This window comes from Azolla caroliniana, unplaced genomic scaffold, assembly GCF_043228905.1.
Source record: "Azolla caroliniana isolate FFs.n. ecotype wild unplaced genomic scaffold, voAzoCaro1.0.p SCAF_9, whole genome shotgun sequence".
Lineage (NCBI taxonomy): Eukaryota > Viridiplantae > Streptophyta > Polypodiopsida > Salviniales > Salviniaceae > Azolla > Azolla caroliniana.
In genome coordinates, this window is record NW_028230444.1 from 14498184 (window position 1) to 14525181 (window position 26998).

General features: G+C 38.8%; 2 protein-coding genes across 2 annotated transcripts; one reads left to right on the forward strand and one right to left on the reverse strand.

Moving 5' to 3' along the window:
• Positions 1–7881: 7881 nt before the first annotated feature.
• LOC147860225 (homeobox-leucine zipper protein PROTODERMAL FACTOR 2-like) lies at positions 7882–12978 on the forward strand. Its single transcript, XM_087324440.1, has 11 exons — positions 7882–8299; positions 8413–8750; positions 8870–8987; positions 9152–9340; positions 9471–10040; positions 10131–10232; positions 10344–10553; positions 10648–10840; positions 10963–11282; positions 11428–11517; positions 11689–12978. The coding sequence occupies exons 1-11, from the start codon at positions 7976–7978 to the stop codon at positions 12193–12195; spliced, it is 2961 nt and encodes a 986-aa protein (XP_087180566.1). The 5' UTR covers positions 7882–7975; the 3' UTR covers positions 12196–12978.
• A 4381-nt stretch (positions 12979–17359) lies between these two features.
• Positions 17360–22656, reverse strand: LOC147860226 (Nucleotide-sugar transporter family protein). Its single transcript, XM_087324891.1, has 8 exons — positions 22519–22656; positions 19603–19686; positions 19316–19527; positions 18512–18590; positions 18272–18441; positions 18009–18177; positions 17722–17799; positions 17360–17623 (listed from the first exon to the last, which is right to left on the reverse strand). The coding sequence occupies exons 1-8, from the start codon at positions 22633–22635 to the stop codon at positions 17483–17485; spliced, it is 1050 nt and encodes a 349-aa protein (XP_087181017.1). The 5' UTR covers positions 22636–22656; the 3' UTR covers positions 17360–17482.
• Positions 22657–26998: the final 4342 nt, after the last annotated feature.

Genomic DNA, 26998 nt, shown 5'->3' on the forward strand with positions numbered 1-26998 from the left:
TCGGTCCGACACGGAATTGTGAGTGTGGAACGATTCAAGAACGTTGAATCTCAAATTTGAGTTCAAAAAAAGAATGGATCCGTTTGTAGGTTTAAATGTACTCTGTGTGTGTGTGTGTGAGAGAGAGAGAGAGAGAGAGAGAGGTTGATTTGATTATTGTAGCTGAACAAGACAGCCGCAGAATTAAAAAGGGTGATTGGACAGAGAGAGAGAGAGAGAGAGGGGGGGGAGAGAGATTGGGGACGTTTTTGGGCATTCGGGAATATAGTTTTGAAAAAGGAGGAAGAGGTAACCGTCAAGAAAAGAGAGAATTTAATTAGTAGTAAGTTAGTAAAGGAAGGAGGGGAGAGGAGTACAAAGAAAACGCAGAAAGAGAGACTCGCTTCTAAAAGGATAAAATAAAAGAAGAAGAAGAAGTTTAGAATGTGTATGCATCATCTATCACTTCCCATGATTCCCAACAACAATAATGCGTTCTTCTTCTCTTCGCCTTTTCATAAAATTGGGTTCCATACATACATACATACATACATACATAATGCTGCAGTTCTGCTAGCTGTATATTTCAGTCGGTGTATGTATGTATACATTATACCTACAGACAGCACAATTAAAAATACACACGTTTCATAATAGCTATGTAAATTATAACTGAGTTTCTGTAAATTTAACACCACTATTTATTACGTATAAATACGTAAGAGCTGTGTATTATATATATACATGTGAAGTACAGTAGTCATTACAACACTATGCAAATCCAAACAATGTTGAGAATTGAGATTGGAATGTAAAGGTAAAGCAGAGCAGATAGTAGACTCTTGAGTCTTGTGGTAGTAATGTGGAATGAATGAATGAATGAATGGTGGTGAGAATTGAATGCTGTAATAACCTCCTCTTTCCCTCCCTCTCTCTACATCAATCAAATTTTACATAGATTTTGTATACAATAATTAATAGTGGTAACAACAGTATGTATGTGTGTTGTGTGGAGAAGGGGGAGCATGCATGCATGCATGTGGGGCGCATTAATCGAAGTATTTATAGAATTCAATAATTGATTAATTGCTCTCCAAAATTCTCTGGCCAATCAAACCCATATGGCACAATTAATTCTTTCGTTCTTCTCTTAATGACTCTGTGTGTGTGTATGTGTGTGTGTGTGTGTGTGCGCGCGCGCAGAGAGGCAGGCACCGTTTAATTCCATTTCATGGAAGTTGCATATTTTCCAATTTAATTTTTCTCGCCTCGCTTTGCTTTTGGAGAACCCTTTTTTGGTTTCTTTTTCTTTTTCTTTTTCACTTTGACGTACCGAATGTTACTATTATTTATTTATTTTGCGGGGCAGGCATTCATGCATATGTATATGTATGCAATGACTAATGGAAGGAGGTTTTTTTTGGGGAATATATATATATATATATAATGTCCCTTCCTTTGTTCCGTTCAACCCCCCACAAACATTCAAAATTTGGAAGGAATTTCATTGTCGGCGCAGCACATTTTCACGAATCAAGTAATGGGTTGATCAAATTGATTAATGAATGAATTAATGGGGGATTGGGTGCTGTCTGGGTGTGTGGTAATTAGGTAGACAGATGGGAGATGACTTTTTTTTGGTGGAGAGGAGGGGTGGAGGACATCTCAAAGGTTGGCATAACTTGGAAATGTATAGCCAATAGGGTGTGTTTAGGGTTTAGGGTAACTTGTCTCCAATACCACTCTTAAAACTTACCAAAGTAAGCTCCATAAAAAGGTAGGCAATATACAAAATTCCATAAAATTAAAGTTAATATACATACATATCACCTTCCCTTGCTTGCCTATCTTGGAAACAATTAATTAGGTGAACGTAGATGGCATACCAAGGGAGTCTATGGTAGAGATGTAGAGATGGTATTGACTTGTCCACGTTCTCTTAATCTAAATATCTGACTTGTTGGCTCTTTGTTTATTAGCAATGCCTTTAATAAGTTAGTGGTATGTTTTACCTTCCTACTAAACCCAGGATTTTACATGCACACTAGAACGATTAGAAATATGCTATTTGCTTATTATAGACCTAGCATCAAACAATTTCTTAATATTTGTGCTAGCTTGATACCTCAAAGTTGCATTCCATGAGATTTATTATCACATATTCGTTTTTACATGTTTTAAGCTTGACTATTTTACTACGATTAACATTGTGCATCTACGATCAATAAGTTGCTAGATGAAATTAGCAAGGATATCTTAACCATTGTCTTGCATGATGTATACAAGCAATGGATTTTTACATATCTCTACTTTAGCATGTAATGATTATCGAGAAAATTTGCTTTTTCTTTTATGTTAGGATATACATTACAAGATTATACCATGGTGTTGTGCTAAGAGTTATCATCAAAAGTGTAGAAGAGTCTTCGTCAAGGCATCATTGTGCAATATAAGATGAGGAGAGTCAATTGAACATGGGTATAAACAATTATGACCCCTCTTGGTAAGGCAACAATTTATTTGCATTATTCACTCTGTGATTAGAACGGAACGTGGTGACTAAAGCTATAGTTTACATTATTTAGTAGTTTTCTTGTCCTAAAATAAATGGTGCTACTTTCGTATTAATTTGTACAATTCTTAAGGCTTTTATATTCGTCTCGTATGTCGCCTACAACACATTTTGAGCTTGACAACATATCACAGTTTACATTAGAATTCTAGTGGAATAAAGTAAAATTTCATAAGAGCCTCCAAATTGTTAATTTTTGGCCCAAGCAAGACATACCCACCCTACCATGCTTTCACCTAATACATAATAGAAAAGGAAGAGGAACGACACAATGACGAAAACCTTCACAACCCTTGTGTGTTTGTCCATCCACCTCATCACATCCGGGCTTGTACACAAAATAAAATCATCAAACTTAGTAAATAAATGAATCATTGGTCAACACGAGCAAACTCGCACAATGCTTTGGGCCCTCTCCACAACCTTCTTGGGAATGATTTGATGTGTGGGCAAAAAGAGCCTATAACTAGAGTTGGCCACATTCGTAGAAATTTCCAAAGCCATAGAGGCCACTTACTAGAAATAGAGGAAGGGCTCACATATCATTCCATATATTGCCAAGCCCATCATTGGCAATAAGAATGATAATGAAGTAACTAGCCAAGTCTTGAGAAAAACAATAGGATGCCATGACACATAATACCTTTTAGATAAGGGCAACTATTGAAGAAATCCATGATTCACATACATAAGAAACACTACCCATGATCAGGAAATGTTCAATAGCCAACAAGCAAGTGTCATCAAATTCTTGGTTGCCGAGATCTTCTTAGATTTCGTCGTGGCTTCTCGCAATAGACAAGCCAATCACTATGATTGCCATAGAAGGTCACTTGGCATTCCTTGGGAAGTTCGGGGTTTGTCGCAAGAGCTTAGTTGTTATTTTGTTTTGTCCCAAATACAATGTGGGCAAACGGACCACCACCTTTGCGAATGAAAACATTTTGGAGGTTTTAAAGTTACAAATTCTTATATTCTTTAGGGAATATGTGTAACTACAACCAAACATATATAAAACGATTTAAATTTAATGGGAGAGGATGAACGCGACGGTTATCGGTGTCCCATGAGCCCCCCCACCCCCCCCACAAATCTTGGGAGTCCTATACATAGTATGATATGTATGTATGAATACGTAAGAGGATGGCTTTTCTTTCAAACTACAAAGTAGTACGCAATAAATATACGTATGCAACTACATACATACATATTGATAGGCTTTCACGCAAACTTTAAAAAACCCGTGTTTTGTTTTTATTAATCACATTAGGCCATCGTCAAATTCCAATAATTCCTTACAGTTTGTTAACAACTAACTCCAGCATGGGCTTCTTCAATCCAATGTTTTCGAATGTTTTGGGGAGAGAGAGAGTAAGCCTCTCTCTTTCTTCTCTAACCCCCAAAACAAAATGGTAGCGAGATCATGACTCGCTTTCTTTTTGCTCACGCTTTCGGACAAATTCTGTTTCCAATTTTAAATGTAGCTTCAATGATTTCTTTCTTTCTTTATTTACTTATTTTCTTCCTGGGTTATTTTCGTATTCTTCTCATTCACATTGTTGAACTATTAATAATATTCTTCTTCTTATTTTTATTTACCGTGTCATCCATCATCCATCCCCTTCAAAGCTCTTCAACATAAACACACGCATATCCAGAGTAAAGTGCAAGAATGCAATTCATACTCACACATACACATACACATACACATACACATACACATACACATACACATACACATACACATACACATACACATACACATACACATACACATACATATTATTATAGGATATAACACATAATACGCACAACACACACACACACACAGAGCCGAGCTAGCGAGTAGTAGACTGTAGTACATATATAACTAACTTCTTCTCCCTAGCTCAATTCAAGAAATAGGCGAGACCAAAATTGGAATGGGCGGATCAAAGGATTTGGCATCCGAGGCGTGCAATTAAATGTGTTAGAAGAAAATAAAAAAAAGGGAAGGAGGGGTGTCGATCACATCCTTCCATAATTTCCACTGGCTTTTAATTCTCATTCAATTTTGGATATACAGAATTATCACAATGATTACGATGGGTGTGTGAACAGTAGTGAAGGTGAGTTTCGTCTACTACTACACAACCAGAAGGAGGGGGAGAGCTGGCTGGGTTCTCCGGATTCCGACAGACAGACACCAATTAATTAATTCCACTTTTCTAAATCACAGCGAAAAAAAAGGGGGAGAAAGAGAAATAGAACGAAAGAGATAAAATCTTTTTATTGGGGGAATCATATTTATATGCTTGAGAGTTGATCATTAATGAAGGAGAGGAAGGAGATGCAGATGTGGAGGGAGGGAGAGAAGAAGGGAGATTACTATTGCTTACTGATAGATTAAATTAGGAGCAGGAGAATTCAATGCTTCCATCCAAACATTTCTAGGGGTCATGAGCAGCAAGCAGAGTGGCATAAAAGGAAGGCAGTGATCCCCCCCCCCCCCCCCCTCTTCCATTCCCCTCCCACATTAAATTCGAATAATTAAAACCCGAGCCCCAAAAATGAAATCTTTGCTTGATTGAACGAATTAATGAATGAACGGGAGGCTTAAATGCAGAAGAAAGGAGGGGGGGGTAGTAAATGGCAATAGGCGATGGATTGATTAATGATCTCGTCTTCTTCTTGCTTGGGTTCGTTCACACATGATATGGGGGGTAGTGGTAGTTGTTCAGTCAACCTGAATCCATCCACTCAAAGCACACAACGAAAAACGATAAATCAAAAGCAGAGTAAATTCCCTCTCAGAGATGAATCAATCAATGTGTTGGTGTAATCGGCAAAGGATAACGTGCGTGGGGGGAGAGAGAGAGAGAGAGAGAGAGAGAGAGAGAGAGAGAGATCTTCTGAGATTTGGGGTCCCCCCACCCTTCTCTCCCCGCAAAACCCCAAAAAAGACAAAAGGATTTGGAAAAGGGAAGGGTATATACTATAGTCTATGGATAATGGGATCCGAGGGCCCTGCAGCCTGTGTCCTGCCTGCTTAATCTTTTCCCGCGCAACCTCTTTCGTATCACATAATAGAAGCCTCTCTCATTTCATATGTAACATACATATATGGTGGATGGACGGGTAGGTATGTCTTTAGATGGCCAGCCCATTGATAGGGCCGGAGAGTTGAGTGGACAGGTTCGCTTGTAGGAATTATGACCGTGTGTTTTTCAAACTCAAACTTATCCATCTTCTTGTATGTTTTTTGCATGTAGTAGTTCCTTCCAATTCTCGTGTTGGATGTAGTTTCCTTGGGCAAAGTGCGGTGGTCCGTAGCCCTAGCATAGCCCACCCCATAGTTTATCTTTCTTCGAATCCTTGTGCCCCTTCTCAACATCCCCAATGTTGTTCCCTTGACCAAACAAATTTGTGTAAGCATGTATGTTGTATTGACACCATCACGGTTCATGCTACTTCAAATAGAATGTCATCGTAGTTCATCTTATGAGAATTTCCCTCGTTACGTCATCTTCAAACTTTTGAGTCCGATTGAATCAACTTTGCAAGTTTCATGTTAGTTCGATTTCATAAGGTAGGTCTCTAGGGCTAACCATATTATTAATTTTCTCAGATTACGAAATATTCACCCATAAATTTGAGTACCACAATGTATTTAAGGTCATGTTACTTTGATACCTTAATATCCTAGGGTTCATGGAGCATTGATCCCTTATCTTTGAACTCGGCACCACACGACACGCATAGTTTCTTTATGGACTTAAATTTACATTAACCTCTTGTGAACTTATTCAACAATTGTCAACTAATTTTGAATGCCAGGATTTCAAGCATTGTGTGCTCATTGATTGATGTTCCAGAAAAGAGGGTGCATATGCCACCTTTAGTCACTAAAATACGGGTCAAACTCGTAGGGTGGAGTGAGGGGAGGAGACCTTCAGAAATGAGACTGGGTGGGATAACACAAAAATATTTGAATAATTATCTCAGCAATGGGTGGTACTTTCTCCATCGCGAAATACCATAACACGCTATGGAGAAACAAATATGTATGTGGTCTACCGTCTAAGTGGGAAGGAAAAGCTTCCCGAGCACTCAACTCGGGAGACCTTTGTCGTATGTCGTGTGGTTGTTTACAACGCGGCTTAGGGTGTACAGCACATACCCTTTTTTCCAAATGTGGAGAAATATAAGAAGGCTACATATATGTATGTATATATAATATATATATGTACATGGATGGATGGAAGAAACCGCAACACTATATATATATATTATATGTATATATGTATATGCGTGTGACAAGCATTTTTTGCAAATAAACCTTATGGAACAAAAACGACGTGAAAAATAATAAATATGCGAAATGGCGATGTTGGTTCAAAGGAAAAACGAAGGAATGAAAATAAAATAGAAATATAAGAACTTGAAATAAAAACAAAAGGAGGGCGGGAACCGGATTATTATTATTATTACTAAAACACCACCTCAATAATAATCAATCACCCCACCACCCCATACATATTCATACATGTTACATACATACATACATATGTTCTATGTTGTTTGTGATGTATGCGTTGCGGGATTCTTTCTCTTTTTATTCTAACCGTCTCTCTCTCTCTTTTAAAAAAAGCCCCCAAAAAACATTTCTTTACCAGCAAATGATTATTCTTAATAATAAGTATTTTTTTCATTTTTTGAATATGCAACAAAAGCAACCTCTCTCTCTCTCTCTCTCTCTCTTTGTATATATTAAATATATATTTTACATCCGCCCCTCTACGACGACTCCCTCCTCAATTCCTTCTTCTTTCTTTCTTTCTCTCTTCTGCATTTATTAGGGGGGGGGTGCGCCACCACCCCCATTCATTCATTCACATTCTACTTCTCTCTCTCTCTCTTTCTCTCTCCTTTTGTGTATGCAATCCATTCGCCACCATCATCATCATCATCATCATGATCATACCTCTATCTATCTATCTATCTATCTGTCTGTCTGTCTGTCGTTCGTAAGCAAAGCAACCCCCCCTCCCCGCGGTCGCCATCGCTGCGTGCGCGCGAGCGAGCTTGCATAAAAAAAAACACAGATCATCATTATCAAACCCTAATTTTTGCTGCCCACGCCCTCTCTGCTACTCACGCCTCTTTCTTACCCTTCCTTCCTTCCGCTTGCGTAATATATCTATCACCTTCACCTTACCCTCTCGCTACTACTATTATTATTATTATTACTACTACTACTACTACCACTACTACTACCACTACTACTGACTCCATTGCCCTTGCCCTTGCCATATTTATTTATTACTGCTAGTTTCATTATCTGCCCCTGCAGAATTATTCATCTCCCACAACCACCTCCAATCCCTGCTTGTCCGTCCATTCGCCGCGTTTTTGTTGTTGTTGATCTCTGCGCACTCGCTTTTTATGGTACTGTTCTCGGCTGCTGCAGCTTCCGGTCCTTCCATATCTACAGCCGCTATGAAGCTGGGTGGATTCGGATTTGCAGGCTCTGGTGGTACTACTGGCTTTGGCTCCTCCACCAACTCTCATGGTATCAAAGCCTTCCTCACCGATCCTTCCACATCCAACAACGTCGGTGGCAATTTCTGTAGCAGCAACGAAGCATCTAGCAGGCCTACTACTACTAATACTAATAATAGCCTGCTTCCATCACCACCGAGCTTCCTGTCGCGTCAGGATCGGGGCATGAATATCTACCCTTCCTCTGCAGGCCTCTCCCTCGCTTTGGTAATCACATAATTCCATCTCTAATCCCTATATATGAAGATCTATCTATAATCTGCATGTCGTTCGTTCTCTAATATTAACATTTGGCTGTCTTTCTGCGTCGTCTTAATCAGACGCATATGGGTAATATGGTGGATGGAGGTGGACGCGTCATCGATCCATGCAGCCGGACGATGAGCAGCCCCGCAGAGATGCACGATCACCTGCAGATGAACGTGATGAAAATGGGGTCCAGTCTTGCTTCTGCTGTAGCCAAGGATAATAGTAACACAGCTAGCATGGCTCAATCGGCGGCTCACAACGACACAGAGTACGAGAGCCGTTCTGGAAGTGATAACCTGGAAGGAGGAGGGTCGGGCGATGAGCTGCTCCAAGACGCAGAAGCCCAGGCCCGTCCGAGCAAGAAGCGGTACCATCGCCACGCTCCTTCCGTCATTCAAGAGCTGGAATCGTAAGACTAAGAAAAAACATGGTTCTGCAAATCAAATCGATCGTTTATAATCACCATATTCAGCCTGTAGGCCCTGTGTTGTTGACGTGTTTGTCTGTTTGTCTGCACGTGGCCCTCAGGTTCTTCAAGGAATGCCCTCATCCTGACGAGAAACAGAGGCAGGACCTGAGTCGCCGTCTAAATCTAGCGACGCGCCAGGTGAAGTTCTGGTTCCAGAATCGCCGAACGCAGATGAAGGTAAGATATTCTCCCGCCGCTCGCTCGTTTGCTCTGATCATCACTGCAACCACTGAATTCATTGAACACATTACAAAACCATTAAGGAATTTGCGATTGGGGCCCCTTTGAGCAGAGAGAGATGGTAACACCACGTAAGCTTGTCTGTTGTTACTCTCATCCAGGCCCAGCAAGAACGGCACGAGAACAACGTGCTTAGGCAGGAGAACGAGCGGTTAAGGGCTGAGAACTTCTCCATGCGCGAAGCTCTGCGGAACGCGTCCTGTCCCACATGTGGAGGTGGTCCGACGGCCATCGACATGTCTATCGAAGAACAGCAGATACGTTTCGAGAATGCTCGAATGAGAGAAGAGGTATATCTCACATACGCAGCCATATCAGTTTAAGCCTACATAATTGTGCTTCATATCTTGTTTCCTCTACGTTCGCTGTAAGCGATGGATCACTCTGATCTATTATTAACAATCGCTCTGATTGCTGCAGCTCGAGAGATTGTACTCCTTAGGAGGGAGAATGTATGGTGCTGGCAAGTCTTCCTTCTCTGCGCCCATCATCAATCCGCCGCCTTCCTCTACACTGCCATATTTCCAGGCTCTTCCTACAGTCAATAGCAACATAAGTAGCGAGTTACCTCTGAATTTCAATATGGCTATGGTGCCTACGGCCAATAACATGGGAATGTCGAGCTCTGTCTTTCAGAGTGGGTTATCATCGGGCAGATCAGATCAGCATTTGCTCCTTAATCCCAATTCTTCCACCGACAATCATCATCATCGCCAGAGCTTTCTCACCTCAACAGAGAAAAGTTTGATCTCTGAGCTCGCTGTTGTGGCTATGGAGGAGTTTGTCAAAATGGTTCATGCTAGTGATCCCCTATGGGTCATGTCTGTCGAAGGTTCTAGCCGTAGAGAAACATTAGATTTTGTCGAGTATCTTCATCAATTCCCACGAGGTATAGGTCCAAAACCAGATGGATATCGATCAGAAGCTACAAGAGATGCTGGCATGGTTATGCTTGATGCGCAGACAATTGTCGATTCCTTCTTCGATGTGGTAAGCTCTCTGTTTGTAAGAATCTGAATTGTCTTATAATTCAGGACCTGCTTATTATCTGAACGTTCTGTTGTAATGCGTTTATTGCAGAACAAATGGATGGAAATGTTCCCATGCATCATCTGCAAGGGTGATGTTGGTGAGGTTATCTCTGCAGGTTCACCAGGAACACGAAATGGAGCGTTACAGTTGGTACATACATATATTGTTTGCACAGCTTATTTGCCATTAAATTTTGTGAAGCCTGCCTGATATTAGTCACTGACATTATTAATTAAAATCCCTGTGGGATGATCTTCTCAGATGTATGCAGAGCTTCAGGTGCCTACTCCCATGGTTCCAACAAGGCAGCTGTATTTCCTCCGCTATTGTAAGACATTTGCTGATGGCATGTCTGCGATAGTAGATGTTTCTGTGGATAACCTTCGAGGCGACTCTCCATCTATTGTGAATCGGTATAGGAGAAGGCCTTCAGGATGCCTGATTCAACAGCTACCAAATGGATTCTCAAAGGTAAATTTAAAGATTGCTTGAAGTCTGTATTGATCCAATCCAATCTGTAGGTGATGAATAAACCTGATTTGCTTTTTCTGTATTGTGATTGCAGGTGAGCTGGGTGGAGCACTCTGAGTTCGATGATACTGCATACCACCATCTTTATCGGCCGATGGTGATAAGTGGTATGGCTTTCGGAGCTCATCGTTGGCTGTCAACCCTAAAGAGGCAATGCGAAAGACAATCTATACTCATGGGAAGCACTATGCCACCACATCAAGGAATGATTCCTCATGTGGGATCAGGTGACTACATGTTATCATAATATAAGGGCTCCCTTGGTAGGGATAGTGTTAGACTAAGAGTTATATATTTCAATTCCTCAACTACTAACAGTAGTGCCATGATTTATTGATGATCATTTCAGAGGAGGCTAGCAAGATGGGTTTGTTGAAATTGGCCCAGAGGATGACAGCTCAGCTCTGCAGTAGTCTGAGTGCATCGTCGACATGGACAACCCTTTCGGGGAGTTGTAATGGTGAAGACGAAGTGCGAGTGATGACCCGGGAGTATAGCTCTCTGAACCAGATGCCTCCTGGGTCCTCCAATGCTATGAATAGCCAGGGTGGGTACGATCAATTGTCTTCTAATTCGGCAGCTGGGATTGTATTGAGTGCTGCCACATCCATCTGGTTACCTGCTTCGCCTCAGCGTGTCTTTGAGTTCCTCACCACTTCTCGTAGGGAGGTATTAATTAATACATAGATGAAGGCAGTCATAATCTCTTTGACATATCAGAGTTTGAAGTAATTACAACTAATAGTGTAGTTGGGGGAGTGGGGGGTTTCAATAAAATCCTGGCTGATTTGAATGATGTTTATGGCATTAACAGTGGGATGTGCTGTCCGTGAATGGCCCAATGGATGAGCTTCTGAATGTGCCCACAGGACATGACCCTGGAAACTACGTGTCTTTGATGAAGGTGAGCTATACTACACCTAACCTCATCTAGACTCACATGTACAGAATAATAACAGCGAGGCATTTCTTTCCAACCAAAATGTAAATTAGGAAGGTGTGGCATTGTTATTTGGTCCGATGCCACATACATAAATGCTCATCTAATGTGGCTTTTGTTGGTTTTTGGATGCAGCCTACGAAAAGCACAGGGAGCACCCTCATCTTTCAAGAGTGCTGTAGTGATGCATCAGGGGCAAGCTTAGTGTATGCGCCGGTGGACATACAATATATGGATGCCGCCATGAGTGGGGTTGCTACAGGATCATCCGAAAGCCCTAATTTCCTCACTGTTCCCTCTGGTTTCATAGTAATGCCTGATGGTCCCCCTAGAATAAACGATACAGAGATGGATACCAAACATCTTGGCTTGAGTAACAGCAGTAATAATACATCTTCATCTGCGTCAGGTGGATCGTTGGTCACGGTTGCATTCCAGATCCATGTAAATAGCCTGCCCAAATCAAAGCTCACCCTGGAATCGATCAGTACCGTCAATACTCTGGTTTGTAACACAGTCAGCAATATAAAGAAAGCTCTTCTCCGAGGCAGCACTAGCAGCAATGCTAACATGAGTGGTGGAGACTTGTGTACTGAAGACCCACCACAGCCGTCCTCCACAGTCCATCTTTCGTCCGTCTGAAGGGCCAATCTAATCATCCTATCCTTTTTTTGAAGTGTGAGGGAGATCTCAACATTGTTCTTGATTCTGTCTCTCTTAAATTTCCTCAGACAGAGCAGTGTTGAGTCTTCCCTCAACTTGACAGTAGGCTTTACCGTCTTAGATTTGTTTTACAGCCTTTTGACATAGATATAGATAGATAGATAGTTAAAATATCCATCACTGCAACAAACCTTGAGCACTACTAATGAGAGAAAGTCAAGAACGCACCACAACAGCTCTTTTTCACCCTTGCAATGTGGTAATCACCCAGGAATACTCAAGTAACACACACACACACACGCGCGCGCGTGCTCATACCCACTCACTCACACTCACACATATACATATATCATTTGACATCATACATATACGATAACAAGCTTGTAATTAAGCTCTAACAGAGGATGCTTGAGTTTTGTAGGCAGCTCACATGCTCTAGTAGTTGACTCCATATGAGAGTTTTGGGTGTTTTGTTTTTGGTACCACATTGCAAGGGTAGTGGTTCGGGCATTGACTTCCTTTTCCCATCTTTAAGATATATACATATAATATATATACCTAGTTCTCACAGGCTGCTTTAGTTTTTCTGTCTATTTAGTGGTGGCTTAGTTTTCTTACTCAGTATCAATCAGCTCAGACACAACAACAGCTAGCACCAATTTTGTTGCCAAGTTGGACTACTTGTGATCTCAACTTCATCAATGTATTTGTAGCATTTGACAGTTTTGGTTACAACTAAAAGGAATGTTGTTGATTTAGTGATATTGTGAAGTGTCTGGTTAAAGAGCAGCCCTGGTAAGTTAACATGTGTGCATGTGCAAATTGTGTATGTGTTTCTAAGTAATGTTTCTAGTGTCCCTAATGGACTTACTCCAATCTCAATGACTTGGAGTTAAACGAATGATTGGTGTGAAGGAGACGATGGACTTGGAAAATGAACTTGTTTGAACAGAGGATTGGAGGGATGGAATGTGAATGAGCTTGTGTGTGCATAGCAGCACCGTGATATATGAAGAGATTGAGGTATATAGGTATTCATTGCTTGAATCAAATGGCGTAGTTACCATGTTAACAATACATACTAGATGGAGGGTTGGTATGACATGGCTTAAAGCATGTTGTAGCAATATACATATACTCTGATTTGGGGGTTAGAGGATGAAGGTCTTGAAGTACAACCCGAGGTGGGTTTTGAGTTTGATCATTCCTAAATTTACCACCCCTTTCTTGACTGCGATACAGGGATTGCCTTGCCCACTTCGAGATCTCGTCAATTTGTATGGAAGCCCTTGGTTCCAAGCTGAAAATAATAAGGGGCATGTAATTGGCAATGAAGCACTCCAAATGTTGTAAATTCCGTCGATTAACTTTCGTGTATTTCTTTCATTTTTATTGATTTTGGATTCTGATGCCCAATATGGTAATGCCAAAGTATTGCGAAAGTGTGTAGTTTGCATGTGAATCGAGCATTACCAAAAGTTTTTCCTACAAAGTCTCCTCTAAATGTTGTTCCATGTCGGCCTTTATGAAATGATTATGTAACAAGGGCTTGATGCATCATCCTTGTTTTTGTAATGTGATTATGGAAAGATGATGTGGTATGTTTACTCAAAGAGAAGGGCATGGCTTTTGGAAGTTTTATGAAGGGGCAGTGGCTGGTGGAGAATAAAGTTAAGTGTGTTTAGTTTGATCGAGGAGAATTTCTTTGAAAATCTATTCGATAAGTATGCATTGCCAAAAGGATTCTAGAATGGAGTAATGTTAGAAGTAGAGCATTAAGTAAATGTCCTAATGTGTGCTCAAAGAAGTGGCACTACACAACCCTATGGTCTATATCATACTCAACTAAGTTTCATGAGAGCTGAACCGATGAATCCATGGGAGACCTTCAGCCACACTTATGCAAATGCTAGGTTAGGCATGGCAAAGTTTGATGCCAATAGCAATTGTTGCATCTTTTTTGATACAATGTGAAGTCTAAGATCTATATGGTGGTGTCCATGTTCTCTCTCAACTAGGACATAGTCCCAAACTGGATTGGGACTCACCATGAAGCTTGATCCCAATCCTAATCCTAAAGGTGCCACCTTGGGTTGGAACAAAGAAGTCCCAATGGGTATCCCCAACATACTAGCCAACTAATCGCTAGTCCCAACAACCATCCCTTGGCCGATATAATGAGGATCAGTCCTCATTTGTGATCCATTCCCTCATTCTCTGATTCATCATTTTGGCTCTACGGAGCATGTAGTGTTTGTTATCTTCTCCTTGGTTTGGGAGTTGTCTCGACTCAGTCATGACTCATCTTGGAGTTAGTCCCAACTCTTATTTCTGTTTGTCCCAGTTTGGGACTATTGTATGCTTTTGTATTCACAATGGAATATAAGTATAATTTGTGTCCCACATTGTTTCACAATGCATTTTTTGTGTGGTTTAAGGACCCCCCATAAAATAGGGGCGTAATATATAGGGAAAAAAATGATACTTATTCACGAGATCTAGATACTAGGAGTTAACGAAAGGTGGAACAAGATGAAGAGGTAAGATTTAAGGATATTGGTAATTTGTAGGATCTAATGAACTTTACACAAATTTTGAAAAAACTTATGATGGAATGCCATCTCCAACGTAGGTGTATCGACTCTCTCCATTCAATAGATTGAGTCAATAGGTGGAAGATCAAATGGTAGGTTGGAGAAGGTGAAACAAAATAGAGTACTCACCACTAAAGTGTGTAGCGAATTATACTATAAACCTAGCACTTATTGTTGTGATTCTTGGAATTGTTATGGAATTAAGGTTTGTAGAGGCAATGCAAGATTTGTGGTGACGATGAACTATGGAGAGTCTAGTGTTGGGGAACATTATGGACAACCAAACTTGGGATATAGTGGATCAATTGGATAAAATGTTATTGGAGCAACTTCGAAAGCAGGTGCGATCTGTCCAAATTTGGAAAACTGTGACCACAATAACGTTATGGGCATTATGGAAATATCGATGTAACCGACTTTATGATGCGGTAGACATTCATCTCTCAGATGTGTTGTTTGAGATATGGGAGAACTTGCTGGTAGTAGTTCGTGGCCAGTATGACAATATGCAGGGCTCCCCATATACTGTGAACAAGAAAAGGAAAAAGCTTCTTCACTTATGGAAAAAGGTGCCCCTATTTACAATGTCAACTCAAGAGCCTCAATGGCAATATCAACTTCCATGAACTCTTTCTTGAATATCAACAAATGTAAACATCCTTTACAAAGTTCGATATTGGGTCTTAGGAGTATTTTACATCATTGTATAAGAAAAGTTGTAACCTCCTTGGTAGCTAGGTTCAAGTTGTAGCCTTCGGGCATTTTGTTTTTAATACTATTGAAGAAAAACTTTTATAAAAAAAAAAAGTGACCTTAGAAGACTTTAATACAAGGATGATATGTTGGTGGAGTGAAGTGTGTTTATAGAAGAGTATCTTTCACACCAATAGCAAAGCTAAGCTTGGTAGAATTCGAGAAGTTATGATGGTATTTACATCTTGGAACATTATGCACACTAGAACATCATTCTACACACTAGAACATCAAGTTGCTTTTTTGAATGGCTATCTAAAGGAGTAGTTATTAGCTTTTAAGCTACCTAATTTAGAAAACAAGGGTTTGTGGCTAGGGAAAGCTTTGTATGGGCAAGAACACGCACGAAGGGATAACTATTATCCATGAGAAGGCCAAATTTGATCTATGGGATTGAATCAACATATCATCTTGTATGTGACTCCTTCCTAAGAAAGGGGTTACTACTTTGTAGTAAAAATTCTCTATGTGAAAATAATGCATGCAGATATGTGATCGTCCTTGATGAACATTTGACCATGAGACTTACATTAGCATGCCTCTCTAACAAGCCATCATTACCTTATAAGTCGAGCATTTGATAAGCAACTGACATTCATCCGCCACTAGTTCTTCATTGCATACCTTGCATATCTTCATACTTCTATGATGATGCCATGATGGTACTTCCACACCTAACTTGTGTGAGTGAGTTCGAAGAAGTGGATGTAGAGTACAAAGTGGTGTGCTATGTAGAACTTGAAGCAATACATCGACATGGATAGGATGTGATAGCTTGAATTGCATTAGTATTACAATAAATTTGTTCCATGAGTGGAGTAGACAATTTGAGAGACCATTTGGAATGAAGAGGTAAAGTTGGAGTTGTCCATCCAATGTCAATTGTGTGGAGCTCTTCATAAAGGCCCTAACATTTTAGTAGATTAAAACCTATTTTGAATTGTTCAGCTTGAATAATATTCACAAGGCGATGAAAAGATTGAGTTGTACCATCAAAGAGTCCAAGCAAGTGAATGACATGGTAGTACATGAGAAGATGGTATGAGAGTCTAGACATGTATGAGCACCAATTAACTTGAGATCTCATTTTGAATGGAAGGGTGAAGTGTTGGGAGTCTTTTTCATTGAAGGATCACTGTGCAACATCTTCTTGAGGACCCTAGGATCTAAATGGATCTAATAGTTGTTGCACATTGTTCACATGGTGAGAATATCAAGTTAGATGATGCAAGAATCAAGCAACTGAATGATATAATTGTCCGTGAGAAGATGGCATATGAGTTTAGAGATAAGATGACACTAGAATTCATACTATAATTGGTTATCTTGATTCCAAATTAAAGTGATAACAAACCTCGTGGGTGTAGTATAAGTATTTCTAATACACCACTGGCATTTATTTTCTTTGATTTACTGTGAATTTTATTTTTATTGGAGTGTTTTATGTATTTCCACAAGCAAGCAAGGAATCTGAACTTCAACAAGGAGAATATGGAAGTCTCCACATCCCTTTTCACCTGAAGCAAGATGCTACGAGTGTTTTAATTGTATCCAAACATCTTAGCTTTCTACGCCTCTAAACTTCCATTAACTTCTAAGCAAACATTTCATTTCCACAAGCAGAGGTCTCGGTGAAACATGGAACTGAAACATGAATTAATAGTACATTGCTAATGAAAATGCCGTTTCTCAAAATGAAGCATTTTCCCTTTGATAGGATAATTCTTTGCAACTGTTAATCCAGCAGATTACAATAACTTTAGAAACATTCAATAATGCTCTGTTTAGGGGAGAACTTTGAAACAAAAGCCTTCCATTAGTTCTTGATTCCATCAGTTGTCATTAAGGTGATGTGAGAGGTGGTTGTATACAATCTCCAACAAATATTTAAAACTTCAAATGGACATTACATAAATTTGTTATTTACTTGTAGAAGTTTTTTCAAGGGTCACAACAGTCAGACCAGAATGTGTATCTTTCTGTGGTGGCTCCACCAACATATGTGGTGGTGTGAAATACATTTGTAAGGACATAATGCATATTAATATCCCCAAGAAAAGCTGCTCAAAACACAAAATATACATTCAGAGTCACAATTGTAAATGCAGATTTCCATAAATCTTATTTAACCCCTGAAAATATACAAGAGAATTGTCACCTGTAATGATGGCTTGAAATTGAATAGGAAGATGGATACAATCATAGTGAGCAGCATTGCCATAGATGTGGCATAAACCTGATTTTCATTCATGCAGCAGTATCATTCATTTACGTACATGCGAACAGGAAAGGTTATTTTAAAGCAACAATAAAATAACTGATTAGTCTGATAAATAAAAAAATTGATCTTAGAGACTATAGAGCTATGGAAATATTACTTCAAAGATTCTCATTTATTGGTTGACCAAACCAAATTACATTAAATCCTTTGAAGCATTCACATACCTTGACAATGTTGTCTGCATACTTCATAATCCATGACACAAGCAAACCAGAACAGCCCAAGTTGAGAACAACCAGCCATGTTACAACATCATACCCATCCACCAATCTTGGAATCTTCTGCCAACCACCTTCAACCACTAATCTTAAAAAGTTAAACAGAACACCAAACCTGTATAAAGGAACCAAGAAAGAAATTTATCATGGAGAATCCAGAAACATCTTTCATTCAACACAGAAATCTTCCTACAACATAAAGTACTCACGCATAAAGCTGAGCATTCTGCCAGTAAAGCATTTCATTACTTTTCTTCATCAAATATTCGGTGTAAACACCTGCCAATGCTGAAAGAAAGGCAGATAAAATTCCAAAAAGGTATCCCTCAATTCGAGCTGAGAACAAACTTCCACAGTTTGATTCACCGCATCCTTTTATCTGAAGACTGGCTTTAGTTAGTTTCCATCTGATTATAGAATATTTTGTAATGTTTTCATACAATAATTACCTGACTTGTGGTGGTGCCAACTGTCAGCAATATGATAGCCATCCATTGAAGGTATGACAGCCTTCTCTTCAGAAACAACCTTCAAACCACATTATCCCTCACTCTCTATCAGCATAAATGCATGCTTATAGTTTGATTTGTAGAGTAAAATCTTCTCCCATTGAAAGGGAGCACAGGTGATTGAACAAGTACATGGTTGCATATCAGTTTACAATGGTTATGTTTCCAAAATAAGTCTAACGATAGGCAGTTTCTTTAGGGTTTGGGCTCTTGGTTATTGTTAGCAATAAGGAAATAACAAAATGTACGTTAAACTTTGTGCATTGTTCAGGGGAATTCTAGTCTCCTGGAATTTCTAGAATCAACTAAGAATATAATGACATGGTATAGATAAAAATCCCTACTGAAAGACTACAATATCAAGCAAAGGACACCTACCATACATGATCGAAATTGAGTTACCATGAGGCTAGCACTTAAGAAACTACAAATGTAAATAGAACATGAAAATGACAACTGCAGTACATAAACATGATTTATTAATACAATAATATGGCATAGATACGCCTCCTAAATATTATACCATTTCCATATAGGAAACACCGAAGACCAAGCTATATATGGAGGATATTGAGCTACCAAGAGACTCCCACTGGAAACTTTTAGAAAACTATGAAAGTACATATCAACAAATGTAAAAAGAACACGCAAATGACCGCTGCAGTAAATATCATGGCATTGATCAATCTACAAAAAGAGCAGTCATTGCTAAAATGAAAAAATAAAGTTAACTAATGAAAGCACCTGAAGAGTATACCAGTTGTCACTATCTTCAAGTTCCCCATTATTTGATAAGTTGATGTATCAACATATATCAATGTCCCAAACTGCACATTGTTATGAATGAGGTAGATGAGAGATGGAACTGGGTATAGCCGAAGATTTTTCCAGTCTATCATATCAATGACATCACCGATGCTCTTGTCTCTTAATAGAAACAGCAAACTGACTACCAGCTGCAAAAAAAATCATGATTAAGGATTTCCGGCACTAATTTTTAAACACAATTTCTCAAAAAATTGAATGCTTACTTTCAGTAATTCAGCAAAGAAGGGTACAGTTCCAGAGTCATAAAGATACCTTCCTTCAGTTTGGGATAGAGTTGTCAAAATTCCCTACAACAGTGTGTAAAGGTAAGTGGCACTGGCAGGTATGCACATATCCAAAATTTGTGTCAAAACGTATTATTTCACTATGCCAACTGTAAATATGAGCCCGTGGAACCTTGATGTGGCCTGAATTAACATACACCATTAAAATCAAAAGACATTCAAAATGTTAGCACAGTTTGAGACCCAGCTTCAAAATAGAGTTACAGTTTGAATTATGGCATGCCATTAGTTGATGGGATTATATCTCAGGCAGTCTGGATGTGTAAGTATTCAAAGGATTATCCGTCTGTATTTTAATTATTTGTTAAGCAGTAAGCAATTATATTAGGACAAAGATCAAACATGTTTATCATAAACAAAAATGGATGGGCAATCTTATATATTTTCAGGGACTATCAAAACATTCATTAACAATCTTGCGTGGGATTGTCCTACATGTTAGGGGGGTAGCTTTGAACACAATATTGAGTCACTTTTCTTGCTCTCTAAATACGATTAATTATCAAATTAAGTTTAACTAAGATTGATGATAGTGTTAATGATGTGATTAGCCACCTTCATAATGTTTAATTTATTTGTAAACATATCAATGAGTTATTCTCCATCCTTTACACAGCAATGGGTTCTCATTCTTTTTAATGTGCAGCAATAATAACTAATCAATATTTACCACACTTGGTTTCTCACTACTTGACTGATTTTTCTTTAGGCTTTCAAGCCTTCAAATGGTATTTTTTTGCAGAAGATGTGAAACTCTTACCAAACGATCCCTATAAGCTGTAAAAAGAGAAGTTATATCTTACATCTTACAATTCCAATTTTTATGGAAATTTTAAACCATGTGATATTAGACTGTTTCAGAAATTAAAAAAGTATGGCAGCTCATTTTCAGAATGATCTGTATTTACTTGGTGAAAGATATCTCTAAATCACTTTAACTTTAAGATAAAGTACATCATTACATCATAAAAGAATATATGTCCAGGATTAATTTACAATAATTAGGAAACGTGCTCCCCTAATTCTAATATTTAATTACTAATTGCTCTCGTCTTAGAAAGCGAGTAATGTAAAATGGGGTGTGAACACTCCTGTAAGGAACATGAACATTCAGAATGAGCTCCACCTTACAGTCTATACAAGCCCCGTCCCAAATTCATGAGTTATATACCAAGTTTTAGTGCATGCATACTCTCATTGTTCTTCTCTGATGCTACTTATTATTCTATTCCTTTACCTCACCGATGGTACAACATAAAACAAAGATACAATTTATGGTAGAGAATGCTTGCCTACAATAATCCTGATCAGGGGATATCTGCCTCTCTCTAGATTACAAGGCTCATGGGTTATACCAGCATCCAATCATGGGATCATTCCAGACCATGCCCTATACGCCAGAGGACAGCCAGATGCGATCAGTAAGGTTCATCACTGCCTTGCTCTACCACACCAAATTAGGCACCACCTCCCCTCGCCGCCAGTCATCCCATACACAGTAGTTATGAACTTACACTTGTAAAATCAACTCAAGAATCATTACCAATTATAAAGTCGTCTCATGCATTAAGATCAATATCATGGATCTTTAGGAAACCTACGACTTTTATTTTGTAATCATGCATATTTACAATAATGATTTTCTCATTGGCTGCTGAACATTTTCTGTTTTCCTGTCCTTTCTTTCTCTTTGCATATGAGCAAAGATCAAAGAAAACATAAATTATATTAGCTTCTTTAAAGAGAACAAAGTGGAGTTATCAGACCCCCAATTATTTCAATAATCGGATTCACAAACTCCCACACTTCCATACACTTTTCCTGAAGAGAGTGGCATCAATGTATTTAGACCCAAAACAGAAAGAGAGAAGAGCCGTTGCATCATATTCAGAATAAATCATCAAAAATAAGAGAAAAGGCATTTTATCAAATGTTGGAACCAGATGTTAAAAAGATAAATGTAATGCATCATTGAAACGTAATAAAGACATTGCATCAGACGTGGAATTAGACACTATAAATACAAAATGTTTGCATAGTCAAAAGCCAGAAAAAAACATGCTACTACAGATAAAGAATCCAACTAACAGAAGAGAAATGGAAGAGAAAAGGAACTTTGTATCACATGCTTTAAATTACACATCAGCGAAATGTGTGCATAAACTTAAAAGGGAGAAAAGGAATGTTGCACAAGAATCTGTGTCACTATGAAACACACTTAAGTTAGCTGAAAGATGACATGGCTAAAAGAGCTGAAATGCTATATCTAAAACACAGCACCTCATTTATAGTTCTAACTTCTTCTTCCTCTAATAACTAATTTCTACATAATCTATATACAGTTATTTCTAGGGAAACTGTAAAAGGTTGATTTTGGGGGTTGGAGGGATTTAACAACGATCATCGGATTGTTTTTGAGTTGATCTATGTTGCTCAAAAATATCACCATTGTATCGGTGCCTCTTGCATCAACCACCCTTTTCTACGTTGCTTGGTAGGCAGAAGATTTACCTCGATCTTAGACCCATGACTATCCTAAGAATTACCCATCTTTCAGTATGTTTGCCAATGTATTAGCTTCATATCAATGTTCCTATTTCTGTAAACAAGTGATTCATCGGTTGCAATAATAGTGTGATGAGGTCTTGATTATCATTCTCCGCCATAGGGGATGTGATTGCAATGGCATCAGGAGTATGTAGTTCTTAACTTAAAGAATTGTCTCCAAACAAAAATAGCTGAAACATTTCTCAATTTATGAAAACAGAGAGCAAGATGAAACTAGGAGGACATAAAAGAAGAAGAAGAAGGGTAGAAGGAAGGAAACAAATCTACCTGTGAGCTTGTGAAGACAGTCAGAGTGGCAGCGACGATGAAAGCACGAAGACGGACAGGATGGAAGCCTTCGCTAGCAGCAGCAGCTGAAGGGATCCTCATGCTTCGCAAAAACATAACATTGGGCAGCAATAAAAAAGAAAATTAAAGAAAAGCCCGGCCCTGCCCTGTTTCTATACAAATGTTGGCCGGCCGACAGCCTCTATACATATGTATATGCATAGATTGAGCCATGCGTAATATTCGTTGTAGTAATATTCGTGGTATTCGACATCCGTACTATTCGCGCGCTATTTGAGAATATAAAACGGCCCCAAGAATATTATAAAACCATTCGTTTACATATACATGTACACACATACATATATGACATATGTATATATACACACATACATATATGATATATACGTATACATACATACATATATCATATATACATATACACACATACATACATGTGTATACACACACAAATATCACTCATATATGTATATACACATATACATCAATAATTAATTAACTCACTAATATCATAATTAATTAATTCACTTAAACATTAATTGATTCACTAATATCATAATTAATTAATTCACTTAAAACATTAAATGATTCGCTAATATCATAATTAATTCACTTAAACATTAATTGATTCCCTAATATCATAATTAATTAATTCACTTAAAACATTAAATGATTCGCTAATATCATAATTAATTAATTCACTTAAACATTAATTGATTCACTAATATCATAATTAATTAACTCACTTAAACATTAATTGACTCACTAATACATTAATTAATTTACTAATACTGTATACATATCTTAATTCATTAAAAAATTAATTAATTAATTGAAAAATATTAGTTAATTAATTAGGGCTTCTACTAAACTTAGCTAAACTTAGGGTTTTAGTGAAAGCTTGAGTTTGGGGCTGAGAACATGATGTAGGATTAGAATAGATCATGAGAGAGAGTCATAGACGCGGGCTCAAAAGAAAGAAATATTGTCGAAATTAGGACTATGACATAAATTAGGGTTTTCAGCCGAAACCCTACTTTTCTGACCGAGAACAATATGCAGAGGGAAGCGAGGGCAGCACGTAGAGGGAGGGAGTAGGGTGAGGCTTCCTCACTTGCTGCTTGTTGTTCGTTCACTCCCTCACAGGAAAAAAACAGTTTTTTATTTTTTATTAAAAAAAAAACGAATACATTTACATGCATTCGTATTCCTATTCGTATGGATTCGTGGGGCAATCCCCATGAATGTGAAAATGTCAATCTATGTGTATATGTATATATGTACTACAAAGACAGACAAAGACATACACAGGGAGAGATTGCATTTGTATGTATGTATGTATGTATGTATGTATGCATGCTTGTCTCTAACCGAAGAAGCATGGCGAGGGAATCGCTCGCGGCCATCAACGGTGGTGTAGGGCGCATAGCTAAGGGTGCATGCGATTTGCACCGTCTGATCTGGATAAAGAAAAAGCACACCATCAAAATAGTTGATAGCCTCTATCACTAGAAGCCTGACTCTGACAACCTCTGTCACATCACAAGGAGCTCGACTCTCAAACAACCTCTGTAACCAGGAGCTTGACCGACTCAGGACAAGAGCTCGACTCATTGTTAGCCTCTGTTACCAGGAGCCCGACCGTCTTAGGGCAGGAGCTCGACTCAAATAAGGAGGCCAACCAACTCATGGCAAGAGGCCAACCCGTCTTAGGGAAGCCTGATCAAATTTGGAGCCTGATTGACTCGGTCGGGGCAAGTGCACGACTCAAATTCAGACATCAAAATTTCAAAAAATTGTACGCAAAAATTTGCCATCAAAATCTTACACCAAAATTCCTCTAAAAAATAAAAAACTTCCAATTACACAAAACTTAAAACCTCAAATTACACTTACGTTAAAGCTTTAAAGGTCAAATTACACACCAATATGCATCATCAAAAACCAAAATCTTTCAATTACACTGAAATTAAAACTTAAAGCTTGAAATTACACACCTTAAAACTCAAATGAGAGATATTACACATACATTGAAACTCATACCTTCAAAAATTACACTAACTTAAAACTTCAAGCCTCAAATAACAAATAAATTTGAAACTTAACAATTTTCCCACCATAAAATGTTTCCTACATCATAAAATGCACAAAACCAAAGTTCCTAAACAAGAGTTCGAATCTTTGTTCCATACTTTTTGCTTCTTGGTCAAATTTGGGAAACAAACATCAAAATGGAGGCTATAGTATTGTATATTAATGTATTCCTCCTCACCCTACCTATTTAACCAACATTTCATTAGTTTGCTCTATCCTTGGGCTTGTAGGTATGTATATGTATATATAAGTTTGAACTTTGAGACCAACATTCACAATAGTGGTATTTGATTGTGCCAAGTGTTGCATATATGTGTAGGTTTGGAATGCTTTGGAATATTTTGGGAACAAGAACATATGTCAAGAACTTAAATGAAATACATCTTTGAGAAGTATTGGTAGCTCAATGGGAATGGCATATGTCTTGTTAGGAGAAAGATTTGAGTTCAATATACCCATGGGATAACCATCGTTATATGTATCACCTAAAAGCAACACTTAATACTATAGATGACACTGACTCCTAAAAATATGCCTACGCACTAGGCTAAATTCGTAAGCCTCTAACGGTCTACCGGTTAAAATATGATATGACTCTCCGATCCAGTTCTTAATTCCAAACTCCGATCCGGATCCGGTTGAGGTTGTCTGCTCAACACTCCCTCTCAAGCACAACTTGAGGTCAGATCGTAGTGTTAGTGTATGTGTCTACCGGTCCTTTCCTCGGGCTCCACCTGGCATCCTCTTGCCTGGCTTGTGCTCCTCGTTCGGTCTGGTCCTACTTTCCTCGACCCGTCCGGTTCCGGGCTCCTCGACCTTCTCAGTCGGCTTGTCTGCTCCTTTGGCCCTTATCACCTCCCTTGCTATCATAGTGCTTGTTAGAGCTTAACTACTAATGTAAGCATATGATAAGGATAGAAGATAGATAAATAAGAAAGGAGAGAGAGACAGAAGGGTGCCGATCCACCTGACCACCCCCGAGCGAAGGGATCAAGACGAACTCGAGCCTCGATCGGCGTCCCATACCACCGCTGTGGCGTCAGGTCGTACCTAGCGCTGGGGCACTCGCTACAAGAGTTGAGCCACCACAATGTCAGATTCTCGACATAGTCGATCATGTGTCAAATGAGGGTAGCTAGGCCGCCAGAACTAAGGCCCCCAAGCAAGTTCACACTTGGCCTAATGGGTTGTCTCAATCCCAAGGATTAAAAGTAATCCTCCCCTTCTTTACACTCTCGTTTAACCGTCACACTTTATCCACGTGTACAGAATACTATAGTAAATTCTCACCACAGGATATTATATGGTCATGCCCGTAACATACTCCCCCTCTTTAAAACATTGCACTCTTGCAATGGAATGTTATGGAAGTTAGTTCTAAGAGTATTTTCACGTTCCCATGTGGCATCTTTTATAGATTTATCCATCCATTTAATATTAAATTCTCGGGTTATTTTAGAATGCAATTTTTTTGTTTTAACATCGAGAATTTTTTTTGGTACATGTGGTTTAGAAGGCAATTCTTCAGAAGTAACTAGAGTTTCAGTTGTCACTGTATTGTCTCTAGAGCCAAGAAGTTCTTTTAGACGACTTACATGAAAAACTGGATGGATTTCAATGCCATCAGGAAGAGCGAGACGATAGGCAGATGAACCAATGTGTTTGAGGACTATATAAGGTCCACAAAACCGTGGGGCTACCTTAGCGCACTTACCCGTAAACAATGTCTTAGAATTGTGAGGTACACGTAAAAATACTTTCTGTCCAGGGTTGAATACACGAGGTTGCCTATTATGATCGACATAAAACACACTCTATCTTGAGCTGTTTTTATATTATCTTGTGTAATATGCAACATATCTTGCATATCCCAAAGAAAGTTTTGCATACTTCGCAACTCATCATGATGTGTATTAATATCAATCGGGGCTCGTGGCTAAAAACCATACATCAACATAAAAGGACTATATCCTGTCGATGTATGCTTGGAACTGTTATAAGCAAACTCCAAAATTGAGAGATAACGTTCCCATTTTGTTGGTTTTCTACCAACATATGCATGGAGTATGTCCTCAACAATTTCATTTACTCGTTTTGTCTGTCCATCGGATTGAGGATGATCCGTGGAGCTCATGCTCAATGTAGTTTCTAACTTCTTAAAGACTTGCGTCCAAAAGTCGCTAGTAAACTTTGAATCTCGATCACTCATGATATCCATAGGTAACCCATAAAAACAAAATAACTCGTCAACGAATCGGTAAGCCAATTCAAGAGCTATTACCGTGGTTTTAGTAGCAATAAATCTGACCATTTTAGTTAGTTGATCAACCACAACCCAGATGGCATCATGGCCTTTTTGGGCGAG